This window comes from Phasianus colchicus, chromosome 12, assembly GCF_987193195.1.
Source record: "Phasianus colchicus chromosome 12, bPhaCol1.hap1.1, whole genome shotgun sequence".
NCBI lineage: Eukaryota > Metazoa > Chordata > Aves > Galliformes > Phasianidae > Phasianus > Phasianus colchicus.
The window spans coordinates 12745039-12772704 of record NC_143447.1 but is presented as its reverse complement, the minus strand read 5'-3'; the positions used below and the strand labels follow the sequence as shown (position 1 = coordinate 12772704).

General features: G+C 41.7%; 1 protein-coding gene across 1 annotated transcript in view; it reads left to right on the top strand.

The window, feature by feature from the left end:
- The first annotated feature begins 319 nt into the window (after positions 1-319).
- Positions 320-27666, top strand: part of ABHD17C (abhydrolase domain containing 17C, depalmitoylase) — a 31811-nt gene continuing 4464 nt past the window's right edge. Inside the window, exons 1-2 of the mRNA XM_031587709.2 lie at positions 320-1484; positions 26353-26532. Coding sequence (XP_031443569.1) covers positions 952-1484; positions 26353-26532 — 713 coding nt within the window. The 5' untranslated portion in view covers positions 320-951. The remainder of the gene's footprint in view (positions 1485-26352; positions 26533-27666) is intronic.

Sequence of the window (27666 nt, the reverse complement as noted above, 5' to 3'; positions counted from 1 at the left end):
TTAGAGCGGGGCACAGCCGTGAGCCGCTCGCTAACCTCCTCACAGGGCCCCCAAACGGCCTCAGCGCCCCGCCGCCCCCGCGCATGCGCGAGTGGCCGGCCACGGAGGGGGAGGGGGCGCCCCCTTCCCTCTGCACGTGACCCAGGCCGCGGCGGGGGGCTCTCTTAAAGGGCCAGGCGGCGCGCTCCCCGCGTGGCCGTTCGCGCCTCGGCTCCGTCTATGGGCTTCCCCTCACCTCCTCGCCCGTTCCGCCCCGCCCCTCTCCGCGCACCTGTCGGGCAGCCTGGCGCGGGCCTAGGGGGCAGCCGCGAGCCGCGGCGGGCGGCGCAGCGTGGGCAGGGCCGGGCCCCCGCCTCGTCCCCGCCGGCACCTGCGGCCCCGCGCCCGTAACCCGGAAGCGGTGCGGCGGCGACGAGGGGAGAGCGCCGGGACATGGCCGCTGCCTGCTGCTGCTGTGCGCCGCGGCCGGCATGGCCCTGAGCGCGGCGACGCGCGGCTGAGCCTCGACCTTGGCGTCCCCTTCCTCCCGTCGGACCCTCCTCCTCCTCCTCTTCCTCCTCCTCCTTCTCATACCGTCGCCGCCGCCGCCGCTCGGGGGTTGCTGAGGGCCGCTCGCTGTCTGCGGGGCCGGGGCGGAGCCGGGAAGGGCCGGGGCTGCGAGGGGCTGCGAGGGGCTGCGGGCTGCGGGCCGTGCGGGCGGTGGGTGCGCGCTGCGAGCTGCCCTCTGTATCCGGGGGCCGGGCCGGGGGCTGCATCCCCCGTAGGGCCGGCGGTGTTTTGTCTGTGGGGGGCTGGCTGTACTCGTGCCGTGTGCGATTTGTGTTTATCGGCTCGTTTGAAAGCTGCGCCGCTCTTGGCGAGCTGTAGTTCCTCAAAGGCGTTGCGGGAGGGCGGCGGGTCGGCCGCTTCGACTCCATCCCAACGCAGGTTAGCTTCTCGCCGGCGTCTCTGATGCCAGAACAAGGCCCCAGAATGAACGGTTTCTCTCTGGGCGAGCTGTGCTGGCTGTTCTGCTGCCCGCCGTGCCCCAGCCGCATCGCTGCCAAGCTGGCCTTCCTGCCCCCGGAGCCCACCTACACCGTGCTGCCCCCCGAGCAGCAGCAGGAGGCTGGGGCGGCCTCTGGGGCTGCCACCCCCACGGGATCGGGCACCTGCAGCCTGCACCTGAGCGAGCGGGCGGACTGGCAGTACTCGCAGCGGGAACTGGACGCCGTGGAAGTGTTCTTCTCCCGCACGGCTCGAGATAACAGGCTGGGCTGCATGTTCGTGCGCTGTGCGCCCACCGGCCGCTACACGCTGCTCTTCTCGCACGGTAACGCTGTGGACCTGGGCCAGATGTGCAGCTTCTACATTGGCCTCGGCTCCCGCATCAACTGCAACGTCTTCTCTTACGACTACTCCGGCTATGGGGTGAGCACTGGCAAGCCCTCCGAGAAAAACCTGTATGCAGACATTGATGCCGCCTGGCAGGCCCTCAGGACAAGGTAAACGTTGGGTGCGAGGTGCTTCGATGTCTGTTTAATCCTAAGAAATGTGGTGTCTGCGCAGTTAACCGACCCACTGAGAGGCAGAGGGAAGGGTCTGTAGATGATTTGAGTTACCTTGATGGTGTCAGTGGATGTTCCGCCAACAGTTACAGCGATTTGCTAGATAGCTTTGTTTGAAGGATGTCTAAGCCTTCATTCATGAGCTTTTTCTAGATTTCGGGATTTATGCAGACGTATTATGTGTTAGCCGTTGCTCTATCGTTATAAATCTCTGTATTGAGCAGAAGGTACTGCACTGATTGCAGATTGAGCTTGCCAGATGCAAAAAAAAAAAAATCCTTTTGTTTGAGATTTCCATTGGTGTAAATGTTTCCTAACATTTATTATTCTTAAAAGTAAACCTGCTGAGCCTAGGCTTTGAATTTGGCAGTGGCCTGGTCGGGTGCTTACCAGGAAACTGCTGTCATTCTGCAACGTTTTGCACAAGCTCAAGTGACGTACACATCTTTCTCTTTTGGCAACCAAGCTGCTGTTACCAAGTTGGGTAGGGCAGTGAGGTGGAAGGAAAAAATGGTGACAGGTGAGAACTGGGAATTCTGCCAAGTGGTGATGCTGAAGGAGGTGGCATCCAAAGGGATGTAGCAGTAATGAGAAGACTCTGGCAAGGCAGTGTGGTGAGTAGCAGCATGGGGCCCATGTCTTTTGGGAAATCCAGAACAGAGCTGTTTTATCAGACTTATTGGTGTGTTTGCATGGCATTCCTGGGCTTCTGTCCCCAGAGACCATGAGTGAGTTCTGCTGTTGCATAAGTGGTTCTTAAAGAATGGAAGAGGGAGCTTGAGAAAGTTTAAGTTCTTGCATTAGAGCAAGAAAAAAGAGTGAAGGACGTCGTCTTTTCTTGGCTCTGTGGCTGTGTAGTTGAACTTGGCTTACATGGAGTAATGTCTGTTTTAGGGATATGTGCCAGCTTCAAAAATAGTGACAGGAGTTGTTACTAATTTAGATAATTGGCTTTTCAAGGATCCAGGGATCGGTCCCTTGTAGAGTCCAGCTGGCTTCTGACATTGGTCAGCCCAAGTCAGTTTAAGATCATGGGGGAAAGTTGCTCTCTCATAGCAAGTGTTCTGTCTGCATGGTGGGTGACAGACTCTGGGTTCATTTTTTCAATACTCTTAAAAATTAAAATCAAACAAAAAAAGGTGTTGCTTGCATGTAAGTAATGGCTTTATGTAAAGAAATAATTTGATAGACTGTGCAAAATAGATGACTAATTATCACTATATTGCATGTGGGTGATGTAAGTAAGCTTTAGGAAAGGAAAACTGCTTTGAATAAGCTAGGCCTGATTAATGCTGGTCCTTTAGTACCTGTGTTTTCTCTCCATCTCACTATTTAGTTGATACTTTCTCAAGAAAACCTTTTATAGCTCTGGAAATGTGCTTTCACATCTGCTTGGAAGCGCTCAGGCACATGGCACGTGTTTAAGACCTGTGCAGACCCTGAAACAAGGCAGTCCTTCTTCACTCAGGCCTACTGAGAAGCCTTACCTAGGAGGCTGTATGGAACTACTGAATCAGGGCTTGAACCTCTGATTGATCACCTGAGGCGAGCAATGAGTCAGCCATGGGAGCACAGGTGAAGGCAATTCACCTGTGTTGCTGGAAGGGGTGGAGCCTGGCTGCACCTCTGCTAGATCCATCTAAGAGCTGATACCAGTGAGGAAGGATCTCTTCTGGAGATCCCTCCTCTGGAGTTTTGCAGTGAGCCTAGGATGTGGGTAAGTATTCTATCTATTCTCTTTTTGGTATTATAACCTGCTTAGCCAGACTCTCTTGTTTATTTCGTAATTATAACATCTTTATATTCATTGATTATACAGAGGTGATGCCAATGTGTGCCTAGTTTTGCTGTGAGAGGATTGGCTTCTTCTACTGAAGTGTGTCTGAAGGAAGTTTATAATTTTACGTTGGAGTCCTTTCTGTTGTTTCTACAAGATTGAGGTTATGTTCTTTTCCTAAATGGAGGAGATGAATTTTGCAAACTCTTACATTGCTATGTTTGTCAGACTCAGATCTTAGCTCTACACCGGGAGTGCTGCTAGAGTAGCTGTGTTAAAATCATTAGATTTTGGGGAGCCAAGGAGAATATTACAGTATTTTAGATTCAGTGAAGGAATTGGTTACTCTAAAATGTAGACTTTATTAGTTTTACTTGTTTCTTAGATTCTATCCTCTTAGATGACTTTCATGGTTGTTAGGAAGAAGCGATAATCTTCCTGCTCAGGAGTTCTCTAAACAGTAATGGTGTTAACTTTAAAGGACTGACCTTTTTGTTTGTTTTTTTTTTTTTAGCCCTGTTTAATACGTCCAGACAGCTCACTGTTAAGTGAAATGTTCTGGTGTAAAAATACAAGTCTGTCTTCTGAGGTGAAATGTCGTACGATGCTGTTCCTGCTCCAGCAGTTCATTGGTAGCTTCCAAGCTTGCGTGGGGCTTCATTCTCCATGCAAATTCCTAGCGTTTGGCCTGCAGTCATGTGGTAGTGAACGATAATGCGTAGTTAAAAGTGGAACCTTAAAATAGGAGAAGTTCACTAGCTATGGAAAGCACTCAGTCATCTGTGCTAAGTTCTGTGGGAAGCTGTTGCTGAATCCACCAGACATTGCACCTGGCAGCAGAAAGGGATCATTAAATGTTGGAAGTGTAGATTCCCTTTTTTTTTTTAAATTGTGCCTGTGAAGTACAACTGATACTTATTAAGTATTAATTTATCAGTGTGTTTTGAAAGTTGTACTGAGTTGGACAGGAGTTTACATTACACCTGGACAAAACAGATGGCTACCAAGTTCTAGGAATGGTGGTGAACTGTCTGTGGCTACGAATGTGCCTGCAAATGTCTATATTTTTAAAGGTATTGAAATGAAGATCTTGCTATCACATACACAGCTGGGTACAAAACCTTATGTAACAAATGATTATAAAACACTTGGTGAAAAATAACATTGTTGAGGTTTATGTTCCATTCAGTTATCAATTTTCTATGGAGAATCAGTGTCAACTACTCGCCATTCTTTTAGGCTCTATAAGGGGTAACTTCCTGTTAATCAGACGAGTTTTAATTGCTAAGTTTGAGTGCTACCTGGCTTCCAGCCTACAAAAGATGTTGGCGTTTAATTTTATCCCCTTGAAATGGCTTTTTGTAGATGTTCCTTGAGATGTTTAACTGTGTAGCATTGGTGGTTCTAGCTCCAATATCAAATAACTAATCTGGGCTTATGCGTATTTCCATTTGATTAACAAGTGGAATACTAGCTTTTGATAAATGTTAGATTTTAATGTGTTGTTTGAGTACTTCATTCTCAGAACAGATATGCTTGAGTCTGTCTTTCAGTCCATTGGTTCATTCCATTTTTAACTAGGCAATTGAAATCTATCTTCTGTCAGAGTGAAGGGAATTGAATTGTAACATGATACAGTGGAATGCAAAGGCTTTTGATAAATGGATGGCAGTTAGCTTAGAATATTTAATCATCTTTAAAACTTGTTTAAGAAAAACTCACTACTTTCATTATATGAATATTTTATTATTTCCTATGCTGATTATCTGTCACTTCTTATTGCTGTTTCCTTAGCAGGAATTGGTGGATAACTTCAGAGGTTGTGTCCATTTAGTTAGTCTGCGTTTGCTTTGTTTTTCCCCCTTGATTTACCAAATCATTTAGCTTCTGCTTTAATTTTCTATGTACTAGAATCTTCTCTCATTCGCACTGTCTTGTTCTGTATGACCTTGCTTCACTTCTCTGCATTGAGTGTTTTTGGCACTCAGATTCAACCTAATGGTTTTTATTCTGTGTAGACCCTTGAAACCCGTTTTAAAGACTCAGCCTTATTTCTTTCTTTCCACTCAGTGCTTCCAGAAGTATTTAATTGAAGAATTTGTAATATGTACTTCGGATGGATTTGGTAGGACAGGAATCCTAATTTATTACAGAGAGGCAGATGTGAAGCATTCAGTACCTTCTCAACGTGGCTTACATTAGGAATAAAATTTCTCAGCATATATGCTGATATAAAAACGCAATCAGGATGTAGTATATTAATTTCTATTACTGTAAGTATAACTTTTCTCAGAGGATTTTTGCATCTTTTTTCCATCTATTTTCTTTAATCACCTTCCCAACACCGAAGGGATGTATGCCCAATTTATGAGAAGTGTACTGGTGCAGATTGCTAAAGAGCTGAGATTTATTTACTACTTCTATAAATAGATCAAGCACTGAAATTGTAAATGGATGTGTGTAATTTGCAGTACAACGGCGCTTTGATTAATTGGGAAACTCAAATTGCACTGTTGTTCAGCTTAGCATCAACTGTAGGCTGTGGGTGTCTGCTATTCTGCGTGCGTATTCCTCAGGTTAAAAACAACAGCATACTGGTTCAGTGAAGGCAGAGGATGTGGTGTAAATTTAGCAATGTAAATCTTGAGGGTCAAAGGCTGTGCTTGGCTGATTCATTGTGAACGCTGAGAAGAAACAGGGTTCCACCCTGCTTCCTTGTTCGTGGTGCATCACTTGGTAGGCGGGCTGAAATGGCAGCTGAGTTGTGGATGATGGAGGGTGAAGGTCCGAGGACAGACTGCATTAATCTGAGTACCTTGTGTTGCCTCACTGCTGTTGTCTCTGGCTAAAAATGCTCAGGTGTTCTCCTGATGTGTGGTAGGCAAGGTGTGCTCATGTGGTTTCTTGACCAGCTGGTACTTGAGCCTCATAGATGTGGCTGTGGGTTTAGATTTTGGCCTTTTCTGTCATTGACTGTAGCAGGCTATTTCCTCTTCCCAGCTTTTTAATGATGTTGACAAGGTGTCCACAAAGGATGACTTAATGTATGCTTCCTAATTTTTAACGAGGCTGTTTTTTAAGGCTTAATCAATTCTACCTGCTGCGGTTGGTACTTCAAGAAAAGCTGTGTAGAACTTGTCTTAAAAATAGAAACAGAATAGTCTGCTGTAGTGTCTGTGATGAGCAGAGATTAATTCAGATGATTAGCATCCCAGGGACAAATACCGACAACTGTTTAAAACAGGTGCTCTGATGTTCAAAGTCACTCCAACTGTTTGTTGAGCTCTGGTGTTGTGTTACGGGAATTAGTCACTGCTGTATAAGAAAGTACTTCTGTTAAATATTTTCCTACTTCTGTCGGGAGTCTATGATCAAAGCTTGTTTTAAAGAAATTGAGATTTTTTTTTTCACTGTCAAGAATATTTTGCAACCAGCGGTATATGGGAAGAAAACTAAGCTGCCGAAGAACCTTTGGGTGGTGATATTTGCCATCCTGAGTTCAGATGGTCTGAAAGGCGGCCGTTGAAGTGAGGATGTTGGGTAACCCTGCTGTGGGAGGGTTGTGGGCCTGGCCATCAGCATCACCAGGGCGTCAAACATAAAGGATGTAGGGGCTGTGGTGCTAAATCCCACTCACTGAAGCGCTGGCTCAACCTCAAAAACAAAAGGATCCCTCCAAAATGCAGCCTCTGTCCTTTGGTACTGACTTATTTTTGTGCTGTTTATTTCCAGGCGCTGGGCTAAGTTTACAGTAGCTCATTGCTTGTGGATGCAAGCGGAAAGAACAAATGGGAAAAAAACCAACCAGTTAATAGCTCTGTCCAGGATTGTGGATACCTGGGAATGTAGTTAAAGTAACATTTTAAGCTACAGAAGTGAGCTGGCGTCTAGCAGCTGGTTTTGTGAGGAAAAACTTGCACTTCCTGAGCAGAGTTATTTATATTTCTGTATGAGATGAAGAAAGCAGGTGGGTTCTTTAGTTTTCAGTTTTTTTGGTTCTGTGCTGCTTCCTCATGCAGAGATGCTCAAGTACAAAGGGAATGCCAAACAATTAGTCTTGTGGAGCCTCGCTGTTGTAGCATATGTCTGAATTGCTGCTTTGGTTTTAAGGTGAGGTTTGTATGGTGGAGAAAGGCACTGTGATGATAGTAACTTGAAATCCTGTCCCAAGTGTGCTTTTAAGAAAAATAGCAGGAAACTAGTTCTGCAGTTGCACTCTGTGTTGACTTGAAGACAACAGTCTCAAAATTATGTAGCACTAATTAAATGGACAAGTAACAGTGCTTTTTTTTCTTCAAAGCCAGCAATAGGTTTAATGAATAAGTGACAGTCCCTTCTGCCTTCCTTCTCAGAAATAAGTCAATTACAAGTTGTTGGAAGCAGATGATATGAGTCATAAAATAACTTACAGATATGTTGAAGCTAGCATGCTTCCGCGCATTCTAGGGTTGCTTTGCTAATTAGCACTAAAAAAGGCAGAATTTCCTCTCTGGTGATTAACTTTAGATATTTCAGTTGCCACTGCGCTTTGGAGAAATTAAAATACTTATCCATATATAAGGTGAGGTGCACACTGTGGTTTCTTGAATCTCAGGAAGGTACAAGAGCTCTTGTAGGTCTTGATTGCTTCTTTGTGTTAATTTAAGCCTGTATTGACTGCTTATACTGACCTGATGTGTGAACAATTAAGGATATTTCATCTAGCTCAAACTCAAGTTTGTTGTTTTATGTAGCTAAAACACATTAGGCACATAAACCTCATGTCTCTAGAAAAATCAGCACGTAATTGAGATCAGTAGAGACTGTGTAGTGAATAAACAATTATTTCTTGGCTAGCTTGCTTTCCAGTTCTTGGATGAACGGCATACCCCAGTCCTGTGCACTCAACCTGACATCTGACAATGAAGTGGGATTTCATTGCTGCTGTTAAACTGCATGTTTTGTTGGATGTGGAAGGCCTTTTGCTTTTGTTTTTCCTCCTAGTGCAGATTGTGTGAGCAATCACATGTAGCCCAATGCTGTGCTACACGGTAGGATCTCGCTCCCTCCCATCCGTCTTCCTTCTCTTGGTTTCACGTGTTCCATGGAGCACTCGTGTGTCTTTGGGGAAATCCCTACAGTATTGAAATAAATCTACAACATCATAATGACAAAAAGGAAATTCCATGTGGGTTTGTGAAAAATGATGACGTGGAAGATGAGGTTTTGAGTCTGCCTCAAAGTGCAGAGGGAAACACTGAAATTAGATGTGATCTCCAACTGCTGTAGCTGTGGTTTTCGCGTGGCAGATTTCTTAGAAAAACTTCTTTTGCGCTTGTCTGGAAGTAATATTATTTATTGGAAGTCTCGTGAAATTCTTTCTAGGCATTTCATGCAATTTCAAGATGAAATCCCTTTTTTGGCCATTAATTAGAAATTAGTTGTTGTGTTAGACGGTCTTGGGTGTATACCTAAGAGGAAGATATGTTACCAAGTCTATTTTGAAATTTCTGCTTATGTGTGGAAGTGTTACTTTAAAACTTTGACTCTTGTGAGCCCTGTTTATCAGCCAAGGCATGGTGCTGGAACAGGCTGGGTATATCGGTGTCTGGCACGTAGCCCTTCTCAAGGCATGCCGTGTCAGTCAGTAGCTCCCACAGACTTCATAAAAATAATTTTTGTATAGGACACGGCCAAATTTCTCAAGATCCTGTTGTGTTAGAACAGTTAGATGTGACTGTGTGATGTGGCATGTTTGCTTCTTTGCATGTGTAGCAAATAGATACATGGGGATATGAATTATGGGATCTGAGGAGTCTAAGCATTCTGTGATGGACGTCAGCGTGTTTCTCAGGAAAGCGTGCTTTCAGTAACGTGGCTTGAAATGTTCCTCTCTCAACAAGAGGGTTGTTTAGAAAAGGGTTTGCTCAGATTGTGAGATCTTTCTGGGCATTCTTCACTGCTGCCTTGTGGTTAGCTTTGCTTTGGGTGTTCTATGAGAACTTGAAAAATGGTGTTCAGTAGCAGCAAAGCAGCAAGAATGGCTGTAAGTTCTTTCCAGAGTAAGAGAAACTGAGATACAGTTTGGATTATGTCATTATTCCATGATATTTAAGGCTTATTTATAGTAAATTAAAATAGAGGATCTGCCTTGGGAAAAGTCATTTGTCTTAACTATTTCACCCAACTTTATTTTGCTTATAATAAGACTTGCAATTTATTTTACGGGCCAACAGTAATATGGGGCTAAACTTCTGTTGAGGATTTTGCACTTGTGGTACACAAACTGTCCACACTTCAAAGGAATTTTTAGTAGTTAAAGGCAACTTTAACTACTTGCCTTTTCAAACGTTGGGCCGGCTTGTTTGTACAGATCTTAATCTTTGTCCTCTCTCTGTGGAGTCTTCACCAGCATGTGATGAATTTGAGTAGGATGAATGTCTGACAACCTTGGGAGAGGGACATCTTTCAAGAAAATGGGCTTGGTGTTGAAGCGTGTCCTCCAGGGCCAAATTTAGAAAACTTTTCTCCAATGTGCTGTTTGTTCCTTATAGCTTCATTTCTCATAGAAGTATGCATGTGTCCCGCTGGGTGTGGTGCTTCTTTTTTTCTTCATTTTAAGAAGGTAATTCAGTGTAGTATTTATTTTGGAGGTGCTTTCCTGGACAATTTGTTACCTTGAGGCAGTTGGCCAAAAGCCAGACTGATTTCTGCTTCCCTAAGTCTGGATGGACCTGAACTTGTAAATGGAGTTGCATTGTGCATGTTCTTCCTAATAAATTTTTTTTGTTGATCCCTATCATTGAAGCCTTTCTGTTTTCCTATTGCACTGTAGCTTCAGCATATCTTATATTATAACTAACATTCACAGCAATTATAACTAATGCAACAGAAAACTGTAGTGTTTCGGGCTGGATACGACCATCTTATCAAACCTTACCAGCTGTAAAAGTACCAAGTTGGAGGAAGAGGTGGGGTAGAGTTTCAACTGCAGTTCTACTATTCTAATGGCTACTAGTTTATGAACATGTAACCTTTGCCTCAGACCAGTTAATGATTACACCATAGGTTGCAGGCATCTATTTGGTACAAGAACCACCCTTTCAGAAGTCAGTGCAGCAGTTGGTGGTACAAGTGGTGTTTCACCTAGAGACAGACCAGTGTGCCCAAAAGGTCCTAATTCCTGCTGAATCTCTGCCAGATTTCAAATACTTTGCTATGAAGTAGTTGACTTTCAAATAAACTAAATCATTTATATTTGCTTTAACAAAGAACAAAGATGCCAGTAGTTTAAGAATGTACTTGAATATGATTTAAATTCAGTCTGAATTTTTGGTGTAAAAAGTGAGATTGTCATAAATCCTCAGCACTGACCTAAATTTGTGAAGGGTGAGAGGCTGCAAGGCTTCCTTCGTCTATTGAATTCTTCTCTAGCCTTTTATAATTCTGCTGAGACTGAGCAAGCTGGTGCCAAATACACCATCCTTCCAAATTCATGCCCTTCTGTCAGAGCTCATCTGAAATCTGCACTCACTTTGTGTAGGACACTGAGCAGATGCTATTTATACAAATAAGAACTGGCATCTTCCAATTATTTCAGGGAATTACCCTTTCCATCCAAAAACCCAGTTTAATATTGACCATAATGAAGGGTGTTAAACCTGAGGATCTTGGATGTTTCCTGTCTGAATGTAGTCTGAAACTTGTTGCATTACAGAACAGGGAAATCTGAACCAAAGATAATAATATTTGATTATTGTAATTAGTCTCTTTGGCTGGACATTCACAGCAATTTTCTGTTTTCTTTTTAATTCCAAAGTAAGTGTTAATTTGGAACAGTGGTAGTTTTAGCTCACTTTTACTGGGATTTTGGAGGGAAGAGGGACTTGATTTAGAAAGCATCGTTTGTCACTTAAAGCTTGTGTCTCTTCCTTCCACTGCTCCTAATGCTTGTGTGCAATGCTCTCTTATGAGCTGTCTTCTGCCCTTCCCTGTAAAGCTGATCAAAATTCCGATCCAGTTTTCTCTTTAAATATTATTTTAAAATTCTCATTACGTATTTCTATTTTGCTTCTGTCTTGAGAGCTTTGTGGTCCTAGGAGGGAGGGAAAAACTGTTCCTTTCTAAATAAGTAAATATGAAAAGTGTGTGTTGGCAAGAAACGCAGCAGCAGCTTGTAACTAAAGTGCCCCTGAGATGAAATGGTGAACTCCAGAAAACCTACACTGCCAAAACGTTACTGACCAAATCGCTGTATGGCTAAAGTAGACATCAATACAACAACTCTTCCAACACTATTACCTATTATTTCAAAAATAGAAACTCCATCAGCACAAGGCTCCTTCATGCTATGCTTATTTGTTGGGAGGCAGTTAAGTGCTGGCGTGGCACAAACTGGAACTGCTGGCATTTCTTCCTGCAGAACCAGTTGTTCTCAGGTGGTACTGCAAATAAATAGGGAACCTGTTTGGTTTACCAGAATTGCATCACAGACGTGGAGGCAAATAGGACACAGAAGCTACTTCTTTTTGCCTCTTATTTATTTATTTTTATTTCTAAGCTTCACCTGCAGGTCAGTATCTACCTTTAGCATCAGCTGGAGTAATGCACTTAAGTGATTGCACTAACAGATGTCCTTGATCCCTACTGCTACTTTGGAGTGGCTGTCTGATAACTACCAACATCCTTTTCCTGTTCCTCAACCTTTTCCCTCAAGAAGTCCTTGGCAAGAAGATTACAGAAGCAATTGGCCCTGTTAAGTAGATTCAGCAGTGGTGAGGAAAAACAAAGTACACAACAGGCATGCTGTTTGACCATTAAAACCTCTGGTTTTGCATGGTGTAGACAAAATGCCTTTTACTCCACAGAAGCTCAAATCATGCCAAATAAGAGCTGGATAAACTGAAATATGTGACCTGGTTTCAGCACTGTGTTTTCTGATGAGTTTAGAAAAGTTAGGAAAAAGGGAGTACATTTCTAAACATATTGAAGTACTGATCTCATTTCCTAGATTAATATTTGTTACTTTAAAATGGATAAAATTTAGTGGCTTAATAGGTTTTTTTGCTTGTAATTCAATGCAGGCATCTGTTTGTGTAATAAATGAGTGATCTGGTGCTCTGTTTTTAATTCCTGAAGAGCACAATGCAGGTTTCAGCACTGCTTCCACCAAACACATGGGAGAATTGCTGACTCTGTGCTCAGTGGTTTGGAATTGCAGGCAGTAGTTACTGGGGAAAAAGGGGGAGGGATTTTAGCCCCAGGTTTGTGAGGATGAAGGCTTTGGCTAGGAAATTTGATTTTAAGCTCTGAACTAGTTATCTGTGGTCTGCTGTCTTAGAACATCTGGTGCTGTTAATCCTGGTGATTGCTGTATATATTTTTTTAATCATCTCAGCTTTATATTGACTGTTAGAGAGACCTGAACATTGAATGTGCTAAAAGTTCATTAAAGGAATGTGCAGAAGAAAAAAATTAAGTGCTACACCAACATTTAAACTTGCTTTATAATGCACAGATTCTGTGTAGCAGCAAGTCTTTAATTCTGGTAGAGCCAGGTCATCTCATCTTTGGGTGACAAGAATGGAACAACATGAGGATGCTTCAGCTGTATGCAGCTTCCTATTGATGTGGTACTGCATGTAAGTTACAGGAGGCCTTCTGCTTTCTTTCCTTTTGGCCCCTGTATCAATACATTTTTCTTTTCAAGATCAGCAAAGAAGCTGCATGTAGTTAAACTGAGAGGAGGGTTTGGGGGTTTTTTGCTTGTTTGGTAGTATAGGAAGGTTGGTCTTTATCATCAGTATGAAGTGAATGCTCAAGATCCATTTATTTGTAAAGGCAATATGGGTTGCTCTGAGATCTGATTTTGCACACCACAGCAGAAGGGAATTGATGAGTCTGATTTTCAAGTCGGAGTGCCAAGAAATGATGAGAAATGAAGAACACTGAGATTTTCTTCTTTCTGAAAAAGGATTGGAAAAATATTTTCTACCAATAGATTGCTTTCATGAAACGACTTTCTGCTTCCATTTGGCAGTTATCGCTCTTGCTTTCTGTTAAAATATTTAACAAATGTAGCTGAAAATGGATGATAGAAAGCAAGAGAGTGGTATTTCTCTGTGAGGCTGTGAATATTCTTCACTCTGAAAGCAGATGCTTAAGTGCATACAAATTCACACTGCAATAAAGCTCGGTGTTTGCAGCACTTACAAAACTGATGTGTTTTCTCCACTTAGCTGGGGGTGAGGAGAAATAAAGGTCACAGTGTCATTTATCCAACTAGGATTTCTTCCAGTTGAGGATTCACAAGATGTGTCAGTGCAGAGGAAGTGTCAAATGTTTTGATTTTCAAATCAAAAGAGAATGTTGCCTTTCTTCTTTATTTCTGTGGAAGTGGTTTCAGAGTAACTCCAAGAAAGATGAAATATTTCCTGAGAATTGAAGAGGCAGGATGTGTGTGGTCTCCTAGATACGAGGGCCACGGCTCCTCTTCACTTAGCTTCTGCATTGCACCCCTAAATGTTTGTTTGAGGTGCTGCTTGCTTTTGAGAGCAATATTTGCCTTACTGAATAACTTTGTTTGCTCTTCTGTAGTGCATGAATGAGCATATTAATCTAACTATACAAGGAATGCTACTGCCAGCTGAGTCATCTTCATATAATGTTTGTCCATAAAATATTCATGTAACAGGGACAGCTGCATCCTTCTGCAGTCTGTTCTTTTTAGAATTCCTGGGACTGTTCATAGATACCAGTTGTTTTTGCAGCAGGACCTTTCTGCTGCCCTCCCTTTCTGCCCCTTGTGGTCCCTTTTTTCCCTTTTTGCTGAAGATTCTCGAATCAGTACCAGAGCAGCACTGATGGGATGGGAAGAAGCAGCACATCCAGGCTGTGTACTCCTTATCCATTCCAGTCCCCATGAATTCTTCTTTAGACTCTGGCTTTGGTGCACAGCAGGAGGGACTGCATTCAGATTTTCAAGGAGTGTTTGAAGAACAGTGTGAAAAAGGCTTTAACTTTGTCTGCTCTAAATGGATTTCAGCTACAAGCATCTGCAGTTTGTTGAGGCTGTTTGCCTTGTTTGTTCCCTGCTGTCAGCATTATGGAGATAATGGTGAAAAGCTTTATGAATTTGTTTTCTGGATATAGTTACAAATTTCTTTGACATAAGGAAAATATTGAATCAGTGCCATGCATTTGATAATTTGTAAGTTATACCAAAGAGTTGCAGCAAACCTGGTCACTTAACAGGGTTGATCTTCTGTCTTTATCTTTTAAGAGAGCATCATGTTTTCAGATATTTCGTCTATATGTTTTAATGTAGTCTGAAACTAAGTGGAGGCATATCAAAGCAAAATGAAAAGCCAGCACAGCACTGACATGCACATGAGAAAGCTGGTTAGTTTCCTTTGAATTCAGCAGTGGGATTATTACATGAGTAGTTCTAGAGCATGAGTGATCTGCTTTTTTCCCTCCCCCCCATGTAGCCTTCCTAATACTGGTCTCCCAAAGGATTAATTCCAGCATGGCACACTTTAACTCTTCTGGAGCATCTAGACAATTGCTTTTAGAAGTGCTTACAAAGTTCTATTTTGAGATCTTGTTTTGGAGATGCCTTTTTTAATTTAATGTGTATATATCTAATCTATGCAAACCTGGAAGTTTTAGGTGATGTTTGCAGTTTGGTCACCATTTAAGGTTAGCCTTGTTTCCTTGAGATGATAAAAACCTAATCGAGAGCGTTCAGTTAAATCCAAGTGTTGCTGTGAAATTTCTGTCACCAGCTTTGACTAGTTTGCTTTCTAATTGTACCAGGTGAGCTATATGCTGACTGGTAAAGAAGAGGAAAAATCCTGTGTGTAGGGGCTTTGTTTGTATTGTCTAAATTAAGACACCTGAATAACTTTATCAGGGATATATTTAGGGGAGAAAATCTATACATGACCCTGCATGAGGACAAGATGCTCGCTCAGCTTATATGCCTATGCAGTGATAACAGTATTTTCAGAAAATAGAGCCAGACGTACTCAAACTCACTGGTGCCACTCTTTTTTTCCATTTTTGTTTTCTTGCCCTGTTCTGGGTTGCATGCTTCAGCAATTATTCCCTGCTCTGAGAGCAGCTGAAGTGGCAGAAGGGTAGAAATGTCTGCAATGGGTGGAACAACAGCAGCTCAGGTCAGAAGCCACTGCACTGCTTCTCGGATAAGTAATCCCAGCTCATGAGTCAGAGGCTTAAGACTTTAATAGATGCAACTCTTGGCAATTAGTGCTGCAGGAGGATGGCCTTGAACTGTGTTGCATGATGTTACAAGTAGGGAAAGGTGAGGGAAATACTCCAGAAAGTTAATTCAGTGTCTCCTGTGAAAAGGAGTCAGAGTAAGAGCAGTGTGTTTGAAACTTAGTTGAGATGTCAGAGGTGCCCCAACAAACAGGTGAAAGTACTAAAAGAATAACGTAGTGCTTCTGAACAGAAATGTGTGGAGAGTTGTGAGCTTGCTTCTTTCAGACCTGTGTTCTCCCCTTGCCAGGGTGGAGCCAGGGGAGGCGAGGGCGGCAGGATGGGCTGGAAGGGCAGCCAGCACACATTGGCTCGCTGTGAGTTCTCAGCCTCAGGAATCAGGCAGGGCTCTCCAGTTTGGAAGCATAAGAAATGTAAGAAGGAGCTGTGAACACAGAACTGGTGGGACTGCATAACCAGTGTTAATATTTGCACTTTTTAAAAAATGTTTCCTAGGGAGTCAGATTCTTTTTCCCAAGAACACTTTCTGTACTAGTAGGCACATACCTTGCTTTACTTGAAATCTTTATATAGGAAGATATTACATTTACACGCATGGATATCATCAAATCTTTCTTGTTCTTACAACAGGGGTGTTTTATAGCAACCCTTTTAAGAGTACAATTTTAGGAGGCGTTTTACCTCATTTTTTTTCAGCTTTTGAGGACAGGATATCCAGAATGGAAGTGCAGGCTTCTTGCTACAGGCTGTCAGACTTTAATGTCTTCTTAAAAAGTGCTGTAAATGTTTACATATCTTAGTGCTGTTGTATTACAAAGCATACAGTGTGACGTGTGTAGCTGAAATAAAAGTACCACAACAGGATAGAGATGAGAGAGAAGCTGGGGGTGCGGGTAATAAATTCCTCATTCCAGAAAATACTTCTGGAGTGGAGCCTCTCTGTAAAAGTGACAGAATTTTCTCTGCTGTAACAAGTTATTTAAATGCACCTCAGAGACTGGCTATATGGATATGGTACACTGGTTTCAGTAAAGAGTATATAATGGAATATAGCTGACTGTGTTTTTTGTGAATTATTGATGGTGTGGTCAACAGAGATTTTACTGGCCTCTAAGAACAGGTTTCTTATCTTTGATAAATGAAGCTTAATACTTCTGTCTTGCATGTTTATTTGCTACAGACCAACTTAATTAAATGCAAAATACTTTTTTAAAGCAACTCTAATGCTCTGTTTTTAAACTAACTTAAGTGAGAGATTCATTTTAGTGTGCCATCTACCCACTGTATCTTGTGACTAAATGGTGTAAATCAAAGCTGCTCTGAGAAAGCACTTCGAGCAAGAAACTATGGAGAGTGGGGAATTGTCTTCAAAACCTTAACCTGGTGACACAGTGCTGGCTTCAGAGCTGTAATTGATTTCTAAAATTGTCAATCAAGGAAGCAAATACAGTTGAATGTATGTGTGTGTTTAATTCTTACTTCCACTGGTACTAGATTGTCTTTCCCTTTACAGTGGTTTTGATTGTATTTGCTTCTGTGAGCAGAGAGTTGAAATAAACCTTGAAGAGCTTTAGTGATACAGATCTCAAATAGTGCTAAAGTGTCAAAGCGTGCTTCTTTCTTTTAAGGAGAGAGCAAGTTAACAAAGTGCTGTGATATGTGCTGGTTATAGGCTTCTTTGAGTGTCCAGAGGATGGTAACACCTAGATTGTTTACAATTACTTCTACATCAACTAACCTTAGTATCTCTCTTCCCTTGCAGCGAGTACATGTGAGAAACCCTTGTTTCATGTGATTGAACATGTGATTGAAACCCTTAATTGCAGGGCACCGTGGTCAGAAGGTTCCGTTAATCATTGAAACTGATTTTTCACATTTCTCAGAATGTGTTTTAGCTGTCATCATACCAGATACAGGGGGCTTGGTTCTTCACCAAGTTCAGTAGAGGACACCTCTTTCTGTTATGTGGAGATACTGCTGCTCTTTTTGTTCTATAAGATGTATGTGTATCATCATACTTTTAAGAAGTTAAAAAATAAATCACAGTTTCATCATAAGCAGAAGACAAAGCTGTTATGCTCCTGACATCAACAGTAGTTTGTTCATGGCTTCCTATATGCTGTAATGTCCTGCTCTCTTGAGCAGCCAAAGTCTTTAACAGCAGACAAACTGAAGAACAGCCCATGGGACTAATTGAGGAAAGTGTCCCCTTCCTCTCATTGTATGAGCACACCCTGAGTATTGGAGTGTTATTCATCTCAGTGTTGTGAAGTAGTGGAATGATAAAGACACAAGTTCCAACAGAAGGCTCAGCCACATCACTGCTCATTTTTCAGTGGCCTTCTTGCTGACTTTGTCTCAGTATGAGAGAATGAATGATGGTAAAGGCAGAGCTACGTTGTTCTCTCACACCAGTATGCCCATGATCTGAGTTCCTGATTAAATGTGAAAGTAGGTTTACTGGTTTCTGTGTATCTTGCGTTGCTGTCTGGAGGGGAAATAAAAAAAAAACAAAAAACCTCCATCCTGCAGAAGCAACTGTTTCAAAGCCAGGCTTTTATACATAATAGCCAGTTCATGTGGTAGACAAACAGCCAGCCTAGCATAAACAGAACACCAGAGTTTAGCATTGGACCATATTGGGGGGGCTGGGGGGTCATGCTATAAATACAATTGAGTTCTCAGTGCAAGAGAAAACAAAAGAGGTCTTTCTTGGCACCTCCTTAATAAATAAATAAACCAGAGAGCACAGCGTGCGTGTTTTCTGCCCTGTCTTCTGTATCCCATTTAGCTTCAGTTCAGCTAGATTGGAAGAGACTTCTTCCAGAATGCAGATTTGCAGAAGTCTTTCCCAGCTGATGAGGCACACCACCAACTATTTTGTTATCCTCTGTTTGTTTCTCTTTTGTTTCTGCCTGAAGAATGCTCAAAAACTTAAGAGCGCCTAGACGCAGTCTGCATTTGTTGAGTGGTCTCTGCTGTAAGATCATGAGCTATAAATGGGTGTGAGGAGAGAGCCTGATTTATGACTAGCAGCAGATGGGCTGGAGAGTGGACCTGCTGCCTGCCAGGGTGCAGGGCTGTGGCATGGCTGGGCTGGCAGCAGAATGGTGGTAACGTGGTGCAAAATGAGCACGTGGCAGTGCTGCAAATGGCGTGGAATTCTACAACCATACAGGTGGCAAAATTGGAGAAGGAGCACACTTGTATTGGGATTCTGGAAAAAAATGAAATGTTTTCCATGTTAAAACATGGCTTCTTCAGGCACTAAGAAATTTAAGATCCCATTTGGATGGGGAAAAAAAGTTTGTTTTATTTAGAGAAGCTAACATGCTAAGGAATTGATTTAAAAATAATAAATCAACCCCTATCCTAAAGCTTTATAAATCTATTCAGTTTATATCAAACAGTAATCTTTATTGTTTACAGGAAAACATCTTATCCCCAGTGAGAAGCCCCTCTGAGCACAGAGGTGCTTAAGTACAGGAAATGGAGGTGAGAAAGTACCATCCATTCCCAAGACCGGACCGGTTATTTGTGACCTACTCATGATGGGTGGTGGTTTGAACTGTTCTTGCAAACGTGAAGTCATGGAAATTCTGCTGTCTCACTGGGCTGTTACTGTACTTTCTCAGATGATAGGGGAAAAAAACCCTAACCTAAGCCCCTTTGCTGCAGTTTTTGCCCATTCCATCTTGTCCTGTTGAAACCAGCCAGAGTGCATCCCATCTTCATCTTTGCAGCTGCTTCTTTCATATTTGACTCCTGTTGTTGTGTTTCTGAAACCTTCTTTCCTATGGAATAAACACATCTAGTTCTTAAAATTTTTTAACGTGCTTCCTTTCCTCTATATGCTTTTTCTATTCTTATCTGAACTCTCCACTGCCATGAGATGCTGGAAAGGAGATACAGTAGTTTGGCTGAGAACCAGAACCCCCTGAGTGAACCAGGAATAATCTGTCTGAACATCTGGCATGTCTAAGTACTGTGTTTACAGTATGACATAGGCTTGTGTCGAACTTGGGATCTGCCATAATTCTCTTTTTTTTCTTTCCTGTACAGTACTGAGTTTAACCAGTTATACCCCGACAGGGAATGAGGCAGGCTATGGTTTAAGCTATGCAGTAGTACTGTCTAAGCTGATTTTCTGCTGCTGCTGTTACAGTCATAAGGGTGGGGGGATGCAAGGCAAGATTAGTTGGTGGAGGTAAGAGTGTTTGTTAGAGCAGTTGGTGTTGTTGAGGGAGAGAAGGGTGGTATGTGACACCTGAGGAATGATATTTTCCAAAAAGCTCATTTTTTTTTCTACCCTCCACCTTTTATTGGTTTAGCAAAGGCCATTTTGTTTGCCTAACAGGTGGAAATTATTATATATCCATATGCCTGACTTCAGTGTCAGGTGCTCATTTCCACATCCGTCATCGTGCTTGAAGTAATCTGGGAGGAGAAATGTCTGCAAAAAGAGGAGTTTTTCAATTCTGTTGCTTTTCTGCCATTGTGCAATATAGTGTTGGTGTGTGAACTGGGAGGTGGGGAGGCTTGTGTGGCTGGTCAGGTAGCACTCTTAGAAATACATCTGGTTAATTATTAGAAATTAGTAAAAATTCTTTTTCCCTAATTTTATAGTTATAGGCTTTTTTCCAAGGGGATGTAGTAGAAAACAATTCAGTGTAATTCAATTAATACAAAATGCTATTTCATTGTAGTTTATACCAGAGAATGCCATGAAATAGTGTTTTTTTCACCTGTCTTAGTTCTTCAGGGCAAGCATGCTGTGCCATTCCTACTCAGCAGTGTGTAGATTGCCTGCCTTGGTTTTGTTGTGGTTGATGGAGCTTGCCAAGGATATTCAATATCTGTGCTAGGACTTGGCTGAACCTTGGCCACAGTTCTCAATATTTGGTAGCACATAGCTGGTTATCACAAGGCAGTAACCAAGAAGCAGTTGTAGAGCTTTGATGTGTGTTACTGCAGTGCAGCTGGTCGTCCTACAGAAGTGCCTGGAGGAAGCCACATTGCCTCTGCTTGATCCATTTATTTATACTAGAGGGGAAAAAAACAAAAACTAAACAAAAAAGCTCTACTATATCACTGGGTTACTGCTGCAGTTGCCTGTTGTACCATGGTATTTACAAGTAGTGAACATCTAAAATAACCTTTAAGGGGGAATTTTCAGCTGTCATTGGTTTGTTCTGTATCTCCAATATTAGCCTCTGTTGATTAGCTGTGGATTTTCTCCATAGTGTAAGCAAATGACTCTAAAGTGGCAATAAAATAGTAGTGATATAAAACTGAAGTATATTCCTTGATTAAATTTTTTTGGCAGACATTGAAATTATTTTGAGTGTGAACACATTTGTGCAATTACGCGTCTGCTCCTGTGACAGCGTGCTGGGATATGTGCCAACACAAATTGTCTCTTTCTTGCAGTTTTGTAAGCCAGAATACTCTGCAAACTGCTTCTGGCTCCTGCTACAATGAAAACATGAACTCAGTGATGAGTCTGCTACACCTGAACTTGAATCACATTCTAGTTAGAATTGTGCAGGAAGGAGGTAGAGAAGGAAGTCATTGCCTAATTTAAAGGAATCAGCATCAGTGTCTATTGTGCTTGTGAACACAGTGAAGAATTGTAGACCTACGTTTGTGTGAATTCAAGGAAACTTGAATGAAGAACTGGCATAGAGACTTTTACTGTGTGCCAGGGATTCCTGTGAGTTGTGAAAGAATTCTGATTTTCTCATTTGACAGTTGATGGTTAGCACAAAAAAAAAAACCTTAATCTAATGCCTTGCTTTCAATTTAGAGTTGGCATTTGGGCTGGAAATCAGCTGTAAATTCTGTGATGTTTTGACTGAGATGTTGGAGTGGCGCTTGCTGAAGCAGGATGTGAAATTCAGTATTTTGTTCTGATAATATAAATAATTGCTTGCAAGAATACTTACTGAGCAAATCTCTCCTGTTGACTGCCTTTTGTTTTGTTGACATAAAGATTTAATCTTAAGTTCAAGATATTCAATCAGCAAGTGGGTTTTTTACTTGATTGGGGCTGAAACTGTAGACACATCACTTACAGAAGTTTATAATGATTCTTCAGAAAAACCTATTTGAGATTCTTAACAAGCAATCTAAAGTTCTCTGAATTGTTCCATTTAGAGATAATGCGTTTGTAACAGTAATTTGTAGTGTTTTCTTTGTTCTTCGAAATGATTGTAATGCCCATGTTGCTAAGTATGTGCATGTTTAAAATCTTAATTTGAGGGAAATTGAAGGAATTTGTGTAAAGAGGAAGAAACAGATTTGTACTGAGGTCTGAAGACTTTACTTGCTCAGAGCTGCATGCTTGTTCTAGTAAGAATACTTGAGAATTCACTATTGCCTTGAAGTATGGTTTGAGTTGTATCACTCCAGATGTATGTTAGGTTCCTGCTCCATATTTTAAAATTGAATCATTTCCTTGTGTTGTTTGCCTTGAGAGGGGAGAGCACAGATTCATACTGAAAGAGCACATGAGATAATTACCTTGGTTTTTTGGTCATTTCTGTTTAAATACTCTGTTGTAAGGAAGAACTTCATCACCAGTTGCTGCCTTATTTTAGTAGCAGTGATACAGTAGGCCTCAACAGCGTGGTGAATGGGTTTTGTGTTGTCAAAACACTTTTGTGGTGTTCTCTGTTGAGATAGAGATACTGCAACTGGGTTTTAGTAGCTTTAAAACTCTGATTTGCTGCTATTGCTGTACCCGTGCTGATGTATGTGCTTTACAGATTAGGTAAAGGGTTCTGGGGCAGCAAATACCATAACATTTCAAAACTGAAAGTAAAAGATGTGGTTAAGTTCAGTGATTGAGTAATTCTAAAAACAAACAAACAAACAAACAAAAACCTGGCTTCACTATTGAAAATATGTATTCAGCACCTTGGAGGATTGGTGCAGCTCCTGCAGTTTTGGCTGAGAACAGGCTGGGTTGGGATGTATGGCACTTCTGTAGTCCTGCAGCAGCATTCCTCTGGTGCTTGCAGTGGAGTAAGGAAGGAATAAAAATAGCAGTGGTAAACTTTCCATCAGTATTGCTCGAAGCTGAAGCCCTAAAGGAAGAAAAATAAATTCAGTGTCTCGTGCTCATAAGAATTTTTTTAATGATAATGCTTAGTCTGTACGGAGTGCTGTCAGCCAGAAAGCTTTTAGTACTTCACACACGCTTTTGTTTCAGAAAACTGGGGTGGGAGCACAGTGCAAACTACAGTCATACAGCTAAGCACATTAAATGGGAGGTAGCTGTGTCCCATCCTGTCACTGTAGTCTGCTGATAGCAGTATTCCCATCCTTTCCCTGTCACACCAACCTGCTGGTGTGTCTGAAATCTGTCGTTAGTCTGTACAGGAGTAAGTAAGAAAGTCAGGGATATGGATTCTTAGTGGCTGACTGGAATGTGTTGGTGCTGTAGCTGGGCCTGGCTTGAGGTGGCCAGCAGTAGGTGCCCACAGCTGTACTGCTTGTGGAGATGTTTGTTTTCTTTTTCCTGTGCTCCTAGCAAATGTAATCCCTAATCCATGTGACCTGCTGGTGCGATTATGGGAGCAGATTACTGGAGAACTTTGCCATCTGATCTGTATCTATAGTTTGGGGGAGTAGAAATGCTTGCATCTTTTACAATGCAAGTATCTTTGCGCTTCTCAGTAACTGATTTTGTCTAGGGCAAGCACGCTCCTCTTTTTTTCCCCTTATTTTCTTGTCAGATCACTGCTTTGCATGGAGTCCACTCCTGCATTGCCTCACCTTGGGCCTTCCTTGAGCCTTGCTGTCCCTCAGAGCTGTTTCCTTGGACACCAAAGCGCCTTGTTTCAAGAAAGATGTTTTTAGTAGCTGCTGTTTGGCCGGTGGAAGGCCTTCCTTAACAGGAGAACAAGTTGTAGCAGAGTGCCTCTTTTCTCAGAATGTCTTCTGCTGTTTTCACTTTGTTTCTCCCTTGTATGCCACCTAGTTTCCATCTGATTGCTGTCTCTTATCCATGACCGCCCTTCCTCATTTCTATTTCACTTTCTTTATCACTGTTCTGATTGCATGAGAATCTCTTAACACCACCCAGGAGCTTGCAGAGGGAGGAGAAGGGGCCCCTCCTCCACTCCAAGTACTGCATGTTAAGGCTGAAATCCACGGGCTGTTCTGTACCTTGGCTGAGCCCTGCTCGCTGACTCACTGCCTGGGCAGCATCGAGAGGGCTCAGAACGTGCCAGTGCCGAGCTGTGGCCATCAGTGCCAGGGGCCTCACCCCTGTCATTATTCATGGCCCCTGCTTCTGAGCTGTCACGTGTCCTTCGGCCTTACAGTAAATTGTTCGTGCAGATGTTTCTGCTGATGTTTGTGGTAAGATTTCGGTGTCATCTTCTGATTGATGGTAAATGGCTTGAAGAGATAAATCTGTTACAGTGACTGTTCTGGCTTGGACAGTTGGACTATCCCCGACCACAATGTTCTGAGAGATTCTTAGTGGACTGTTAGTAGGGATACAAAATAGGAAAGGCATTCCATCAAATGACAAGCTGGCTGCAGCATGCACTTGCTCAGTGTCCTTATACTCTTCTTAAAATTACCACCTTGCCTTTCTGAAGAGTTGAATACTGAAAATTTGTAATATTTTGGTGATGAAGGACTACTTTCAAGATATCTCTATCTTTTTCTTTTTTTTTTCTTTAGTGATACTATAGACTAGCTGACTTCAACTAGTGCACTGTGAAATTGAGATTTGTTTCTTTCTGGCTGCTTGTAGTGGTGACAGCGAGGTGCTCAATTTGCAACATAAGCTGTTTTCAGAAACAAAATAACACCAAAAGGAGTGAATAGAAAGAAAATCAATGCCAGAGAAAATTGCAATGCTAAGGCAATTATGTTAAAGAAATTCTTTCTCTACCTTATACTGTCTTGTTATCCTGTGATTCTCATCCACACATCTGTTTCTGTGCTTTGCTTAGACTGTAAATGCTTTAGAAATGGGACTCTACATTTATTGTGATATTGGAGCTTCGGATGGTATTGCAAAATCTACCAGCATCAATACAGTTCTGTTCTGAGCATTACGTATATGCACTTGTTCCCGTCACATTTTTTTATGTCCTGATGTTGATGTATTTCTGCCTGTTTTTGGTAGCTCAGCAGAATGGAGACATAGTTTCCATATGCAGACTTCAAAGGTACCTGCCTCTGACCTACCACGCTGCAGCTGGGATGGCATCCATGGGGATAATGCTTTGCTCTGGGGTTCTGTTAATGTACAAACTCAAATCAGCCCGGTCTTACTGCGTGCTGGACTTTTTCTGACCGTAAGAGGGGGAAAAAATTCTCCTAAGAGAGCTTTACAACATCTCTATTAAAACATCAGGCCATGGCTGCAGTGATAGACCACCAACGTGAGCTACTGCTTGGTTACCAAGAGGATAAAATTTTCCTCTAGGGAGATATTTTTATACAGTTGCTTATTCATGTTACAGTGGATGCGAAAAGCACTCTAATGTTCAGCAGCATAAAAATATTAAGAAAATTCCTCTTACACAGAATCTATTATACAGCCAATGTTTTTTTTCTGTGATAGAACCAAGTTGGGTGGTCAGTGTTGGATTATTCTTCCATTCTAATTTTAATCTCTTTTGCAAGTACCCAATCATTTGACTGCTTAAAAGTCAAGTGCTATCAAGCTCTGCCAGATACCTCTATCAGCATATCAAAGGAGTTGGAAAACTTCCAGGTGTACACTGAATATAGCCTGAACTGGAGCTTTTGAGATATATATACTTTTATTTTCATAACCATTCCAACGGGACTCAGACAGTGTAGTCTGAGAAAAAGACATTCTGCACAGATTATCTTCCAATAGAAATATTCTCAGTTATTCTTTGTACAGCTTGCAATAGAAAATAGAGTTAGGCATAGAAACCTTCTGGATAAATAATCTATAACCAGCTGAGAAATAGCTTTGATTTGTAGCTTTCTTAACAAGTTGTGGTAACCAAATAGTACTGTACTCTTCCTCCTACCCACCAACGCTGTCTGTGCCATTTCCCAATTCCTTTGTATTTTGCAAGCTTAGAATTGATGATGTTAATTTAGCTTCTGCTTATTTGCAGTTGTGAAGCAGCACACAGGCTAAGACAACCTACAGGCTAGACAGGAATGTTTGGGAGCCATCCAAGACTTGCTTTGAACCCAGAATTTTATGAAATGATGTATCTTTATAATTGCAAAATAAGCTTGACATATTTTAAGCAGGAAGAGAGAAAATGAGGATTAACTTACAGCAATCATCAACAGGGAAAAAATGAACAGAATTACCCTTCTTAGGCTCTTTGGTATCTTCATCTACACCAACAAAGCAGTTTGGACTTCTTGTTCCAGCTGTGTGGAAAGAAAGGAGGGGCAAAAGGGTAACTGTATTGTTTAATGATGGAGAGAGTGGAGAGGTGGTTAGCTTACAGAATATCTAATTGAAATTCCTGGGAGTGACTGTAAGTATGGGGAAGTCTCATTTCTAATTTGCTACGCTGCAGAATGAAAGAGGTGTTCGTGAAGATGGTGGAGATTAACAAACTGGCATTCCTCCTATCAGGGTAGCTCTCTTCATCCTATATAAACTATGATTTTTCACTTTACTGTTGTATTTTAGAGTTATAGATGTGTAAATTTACGTCTCTTGGGAGCAGATTTTTGAAGTGCAGTGGATGGGAGGGATGTTTGGGGATTTTTTGCCCTACAAATTTTTATCTTTTATGATGCAGAATATGTTTTTTAAAGTGATATTTATTTTCTCCGCAGGTATGGCGTTAGTCCTGAGAACATTATTCTCTATGGTCAGAGCATTGGTACTGTCCCTACAGTAGACCTGGCATCTCGGTACGAGTGTGCAGCAGTAATCCTTCATTCTCCTTTGATGTCTGGATTACGGGTAGCGTTTCCTGATACTAGGAAAACCTATTGTTTTGATGCTTTTCCAAGGTACGTATAAATGTTGCGAGGATGATTGTTCTATACTCAGTGCACTGTTAGGTGTTCAAAAAGGAATAGTCATGCAACTTTCTGGGCAACTTTGACTTAATTATCACCTGTATTTTAAACTTCAGGTATGCACACCTGTAGAGATTCACCAGGTAAGAAACAGGCTGATATATCAGTCTCAAACTGATGTAATACGTCAACAAGTAAACAATTCCTAGGGTTTACTGCTATTATTTATCTCCTGTTTTTGTACAGTGCGTTGTTAATAGAAGAATTTTTATGTCATCAGGTTTGGATAAGTAGCTTAACAACTGTTAATATCCTGCTAAGTCCTTCAGACTAATGAACAGCAAATTAATACCTGTAATCTCTTAGCATCTGGGTTGACTTTCGAAGGTAACGTGGTATCATGAAATGGTTGTGCTGTTTTCTAATCACTTGTTAATATATTGCTGTGGTTTTACCAAAAAGGGTAAAGATAATCACTGCTTTGAGTGAGAGAGGGCAGAGGCAGAGCATTGGTCTGGTTTGGGTCACTTTTCAACTTGGCTCTGTGTTTTGTGTGTATTCTCAGGTAGTGCACTTTCTATTGCTTCCTTGCCTTTGATCCTTTTAACTAAAACAGTTTTACACCTCTGTTCCTATGTCCGTTCTTTTTGTTTCTCCCTGATGAGGATCATGTCAGATCTTAATGTCTGTGACCAAAGTAGAATGACTTACTGTCTCTCTTGGAAGAATTTAAGCTTGTGTAAGAAGCTGTAGGTTATTTTACTTACGGAAAACTGTGTACAAGTGTTTTCAAGATGAAACACCTGCCTTTTTAGCGGCGTCTCACTTGAAAAGAAATGCATCAGTTCCAAGTTAATTACTAGATGCAGGAAGAGCAGGTGTTTTAGGAATGTTTTTATTATTTCTGCATGTCTGCACTGGACATTTGCAGGGATCTGGTATTCCAAGGTACTATTCTGATGCTTATTTTATTTTAGGGTTTGGTTTGTTTGGTTTTTTTTTTTCCTCTTGAAGGGATTTGACTCTTAAATGGAAATTTACAAAACCATCTTTTTGTAGTGCTGATACGACAAACCATATTTTCTTGATTTCGTAACTAGTTTTTTTTCTTTCCCCACAGCCAAA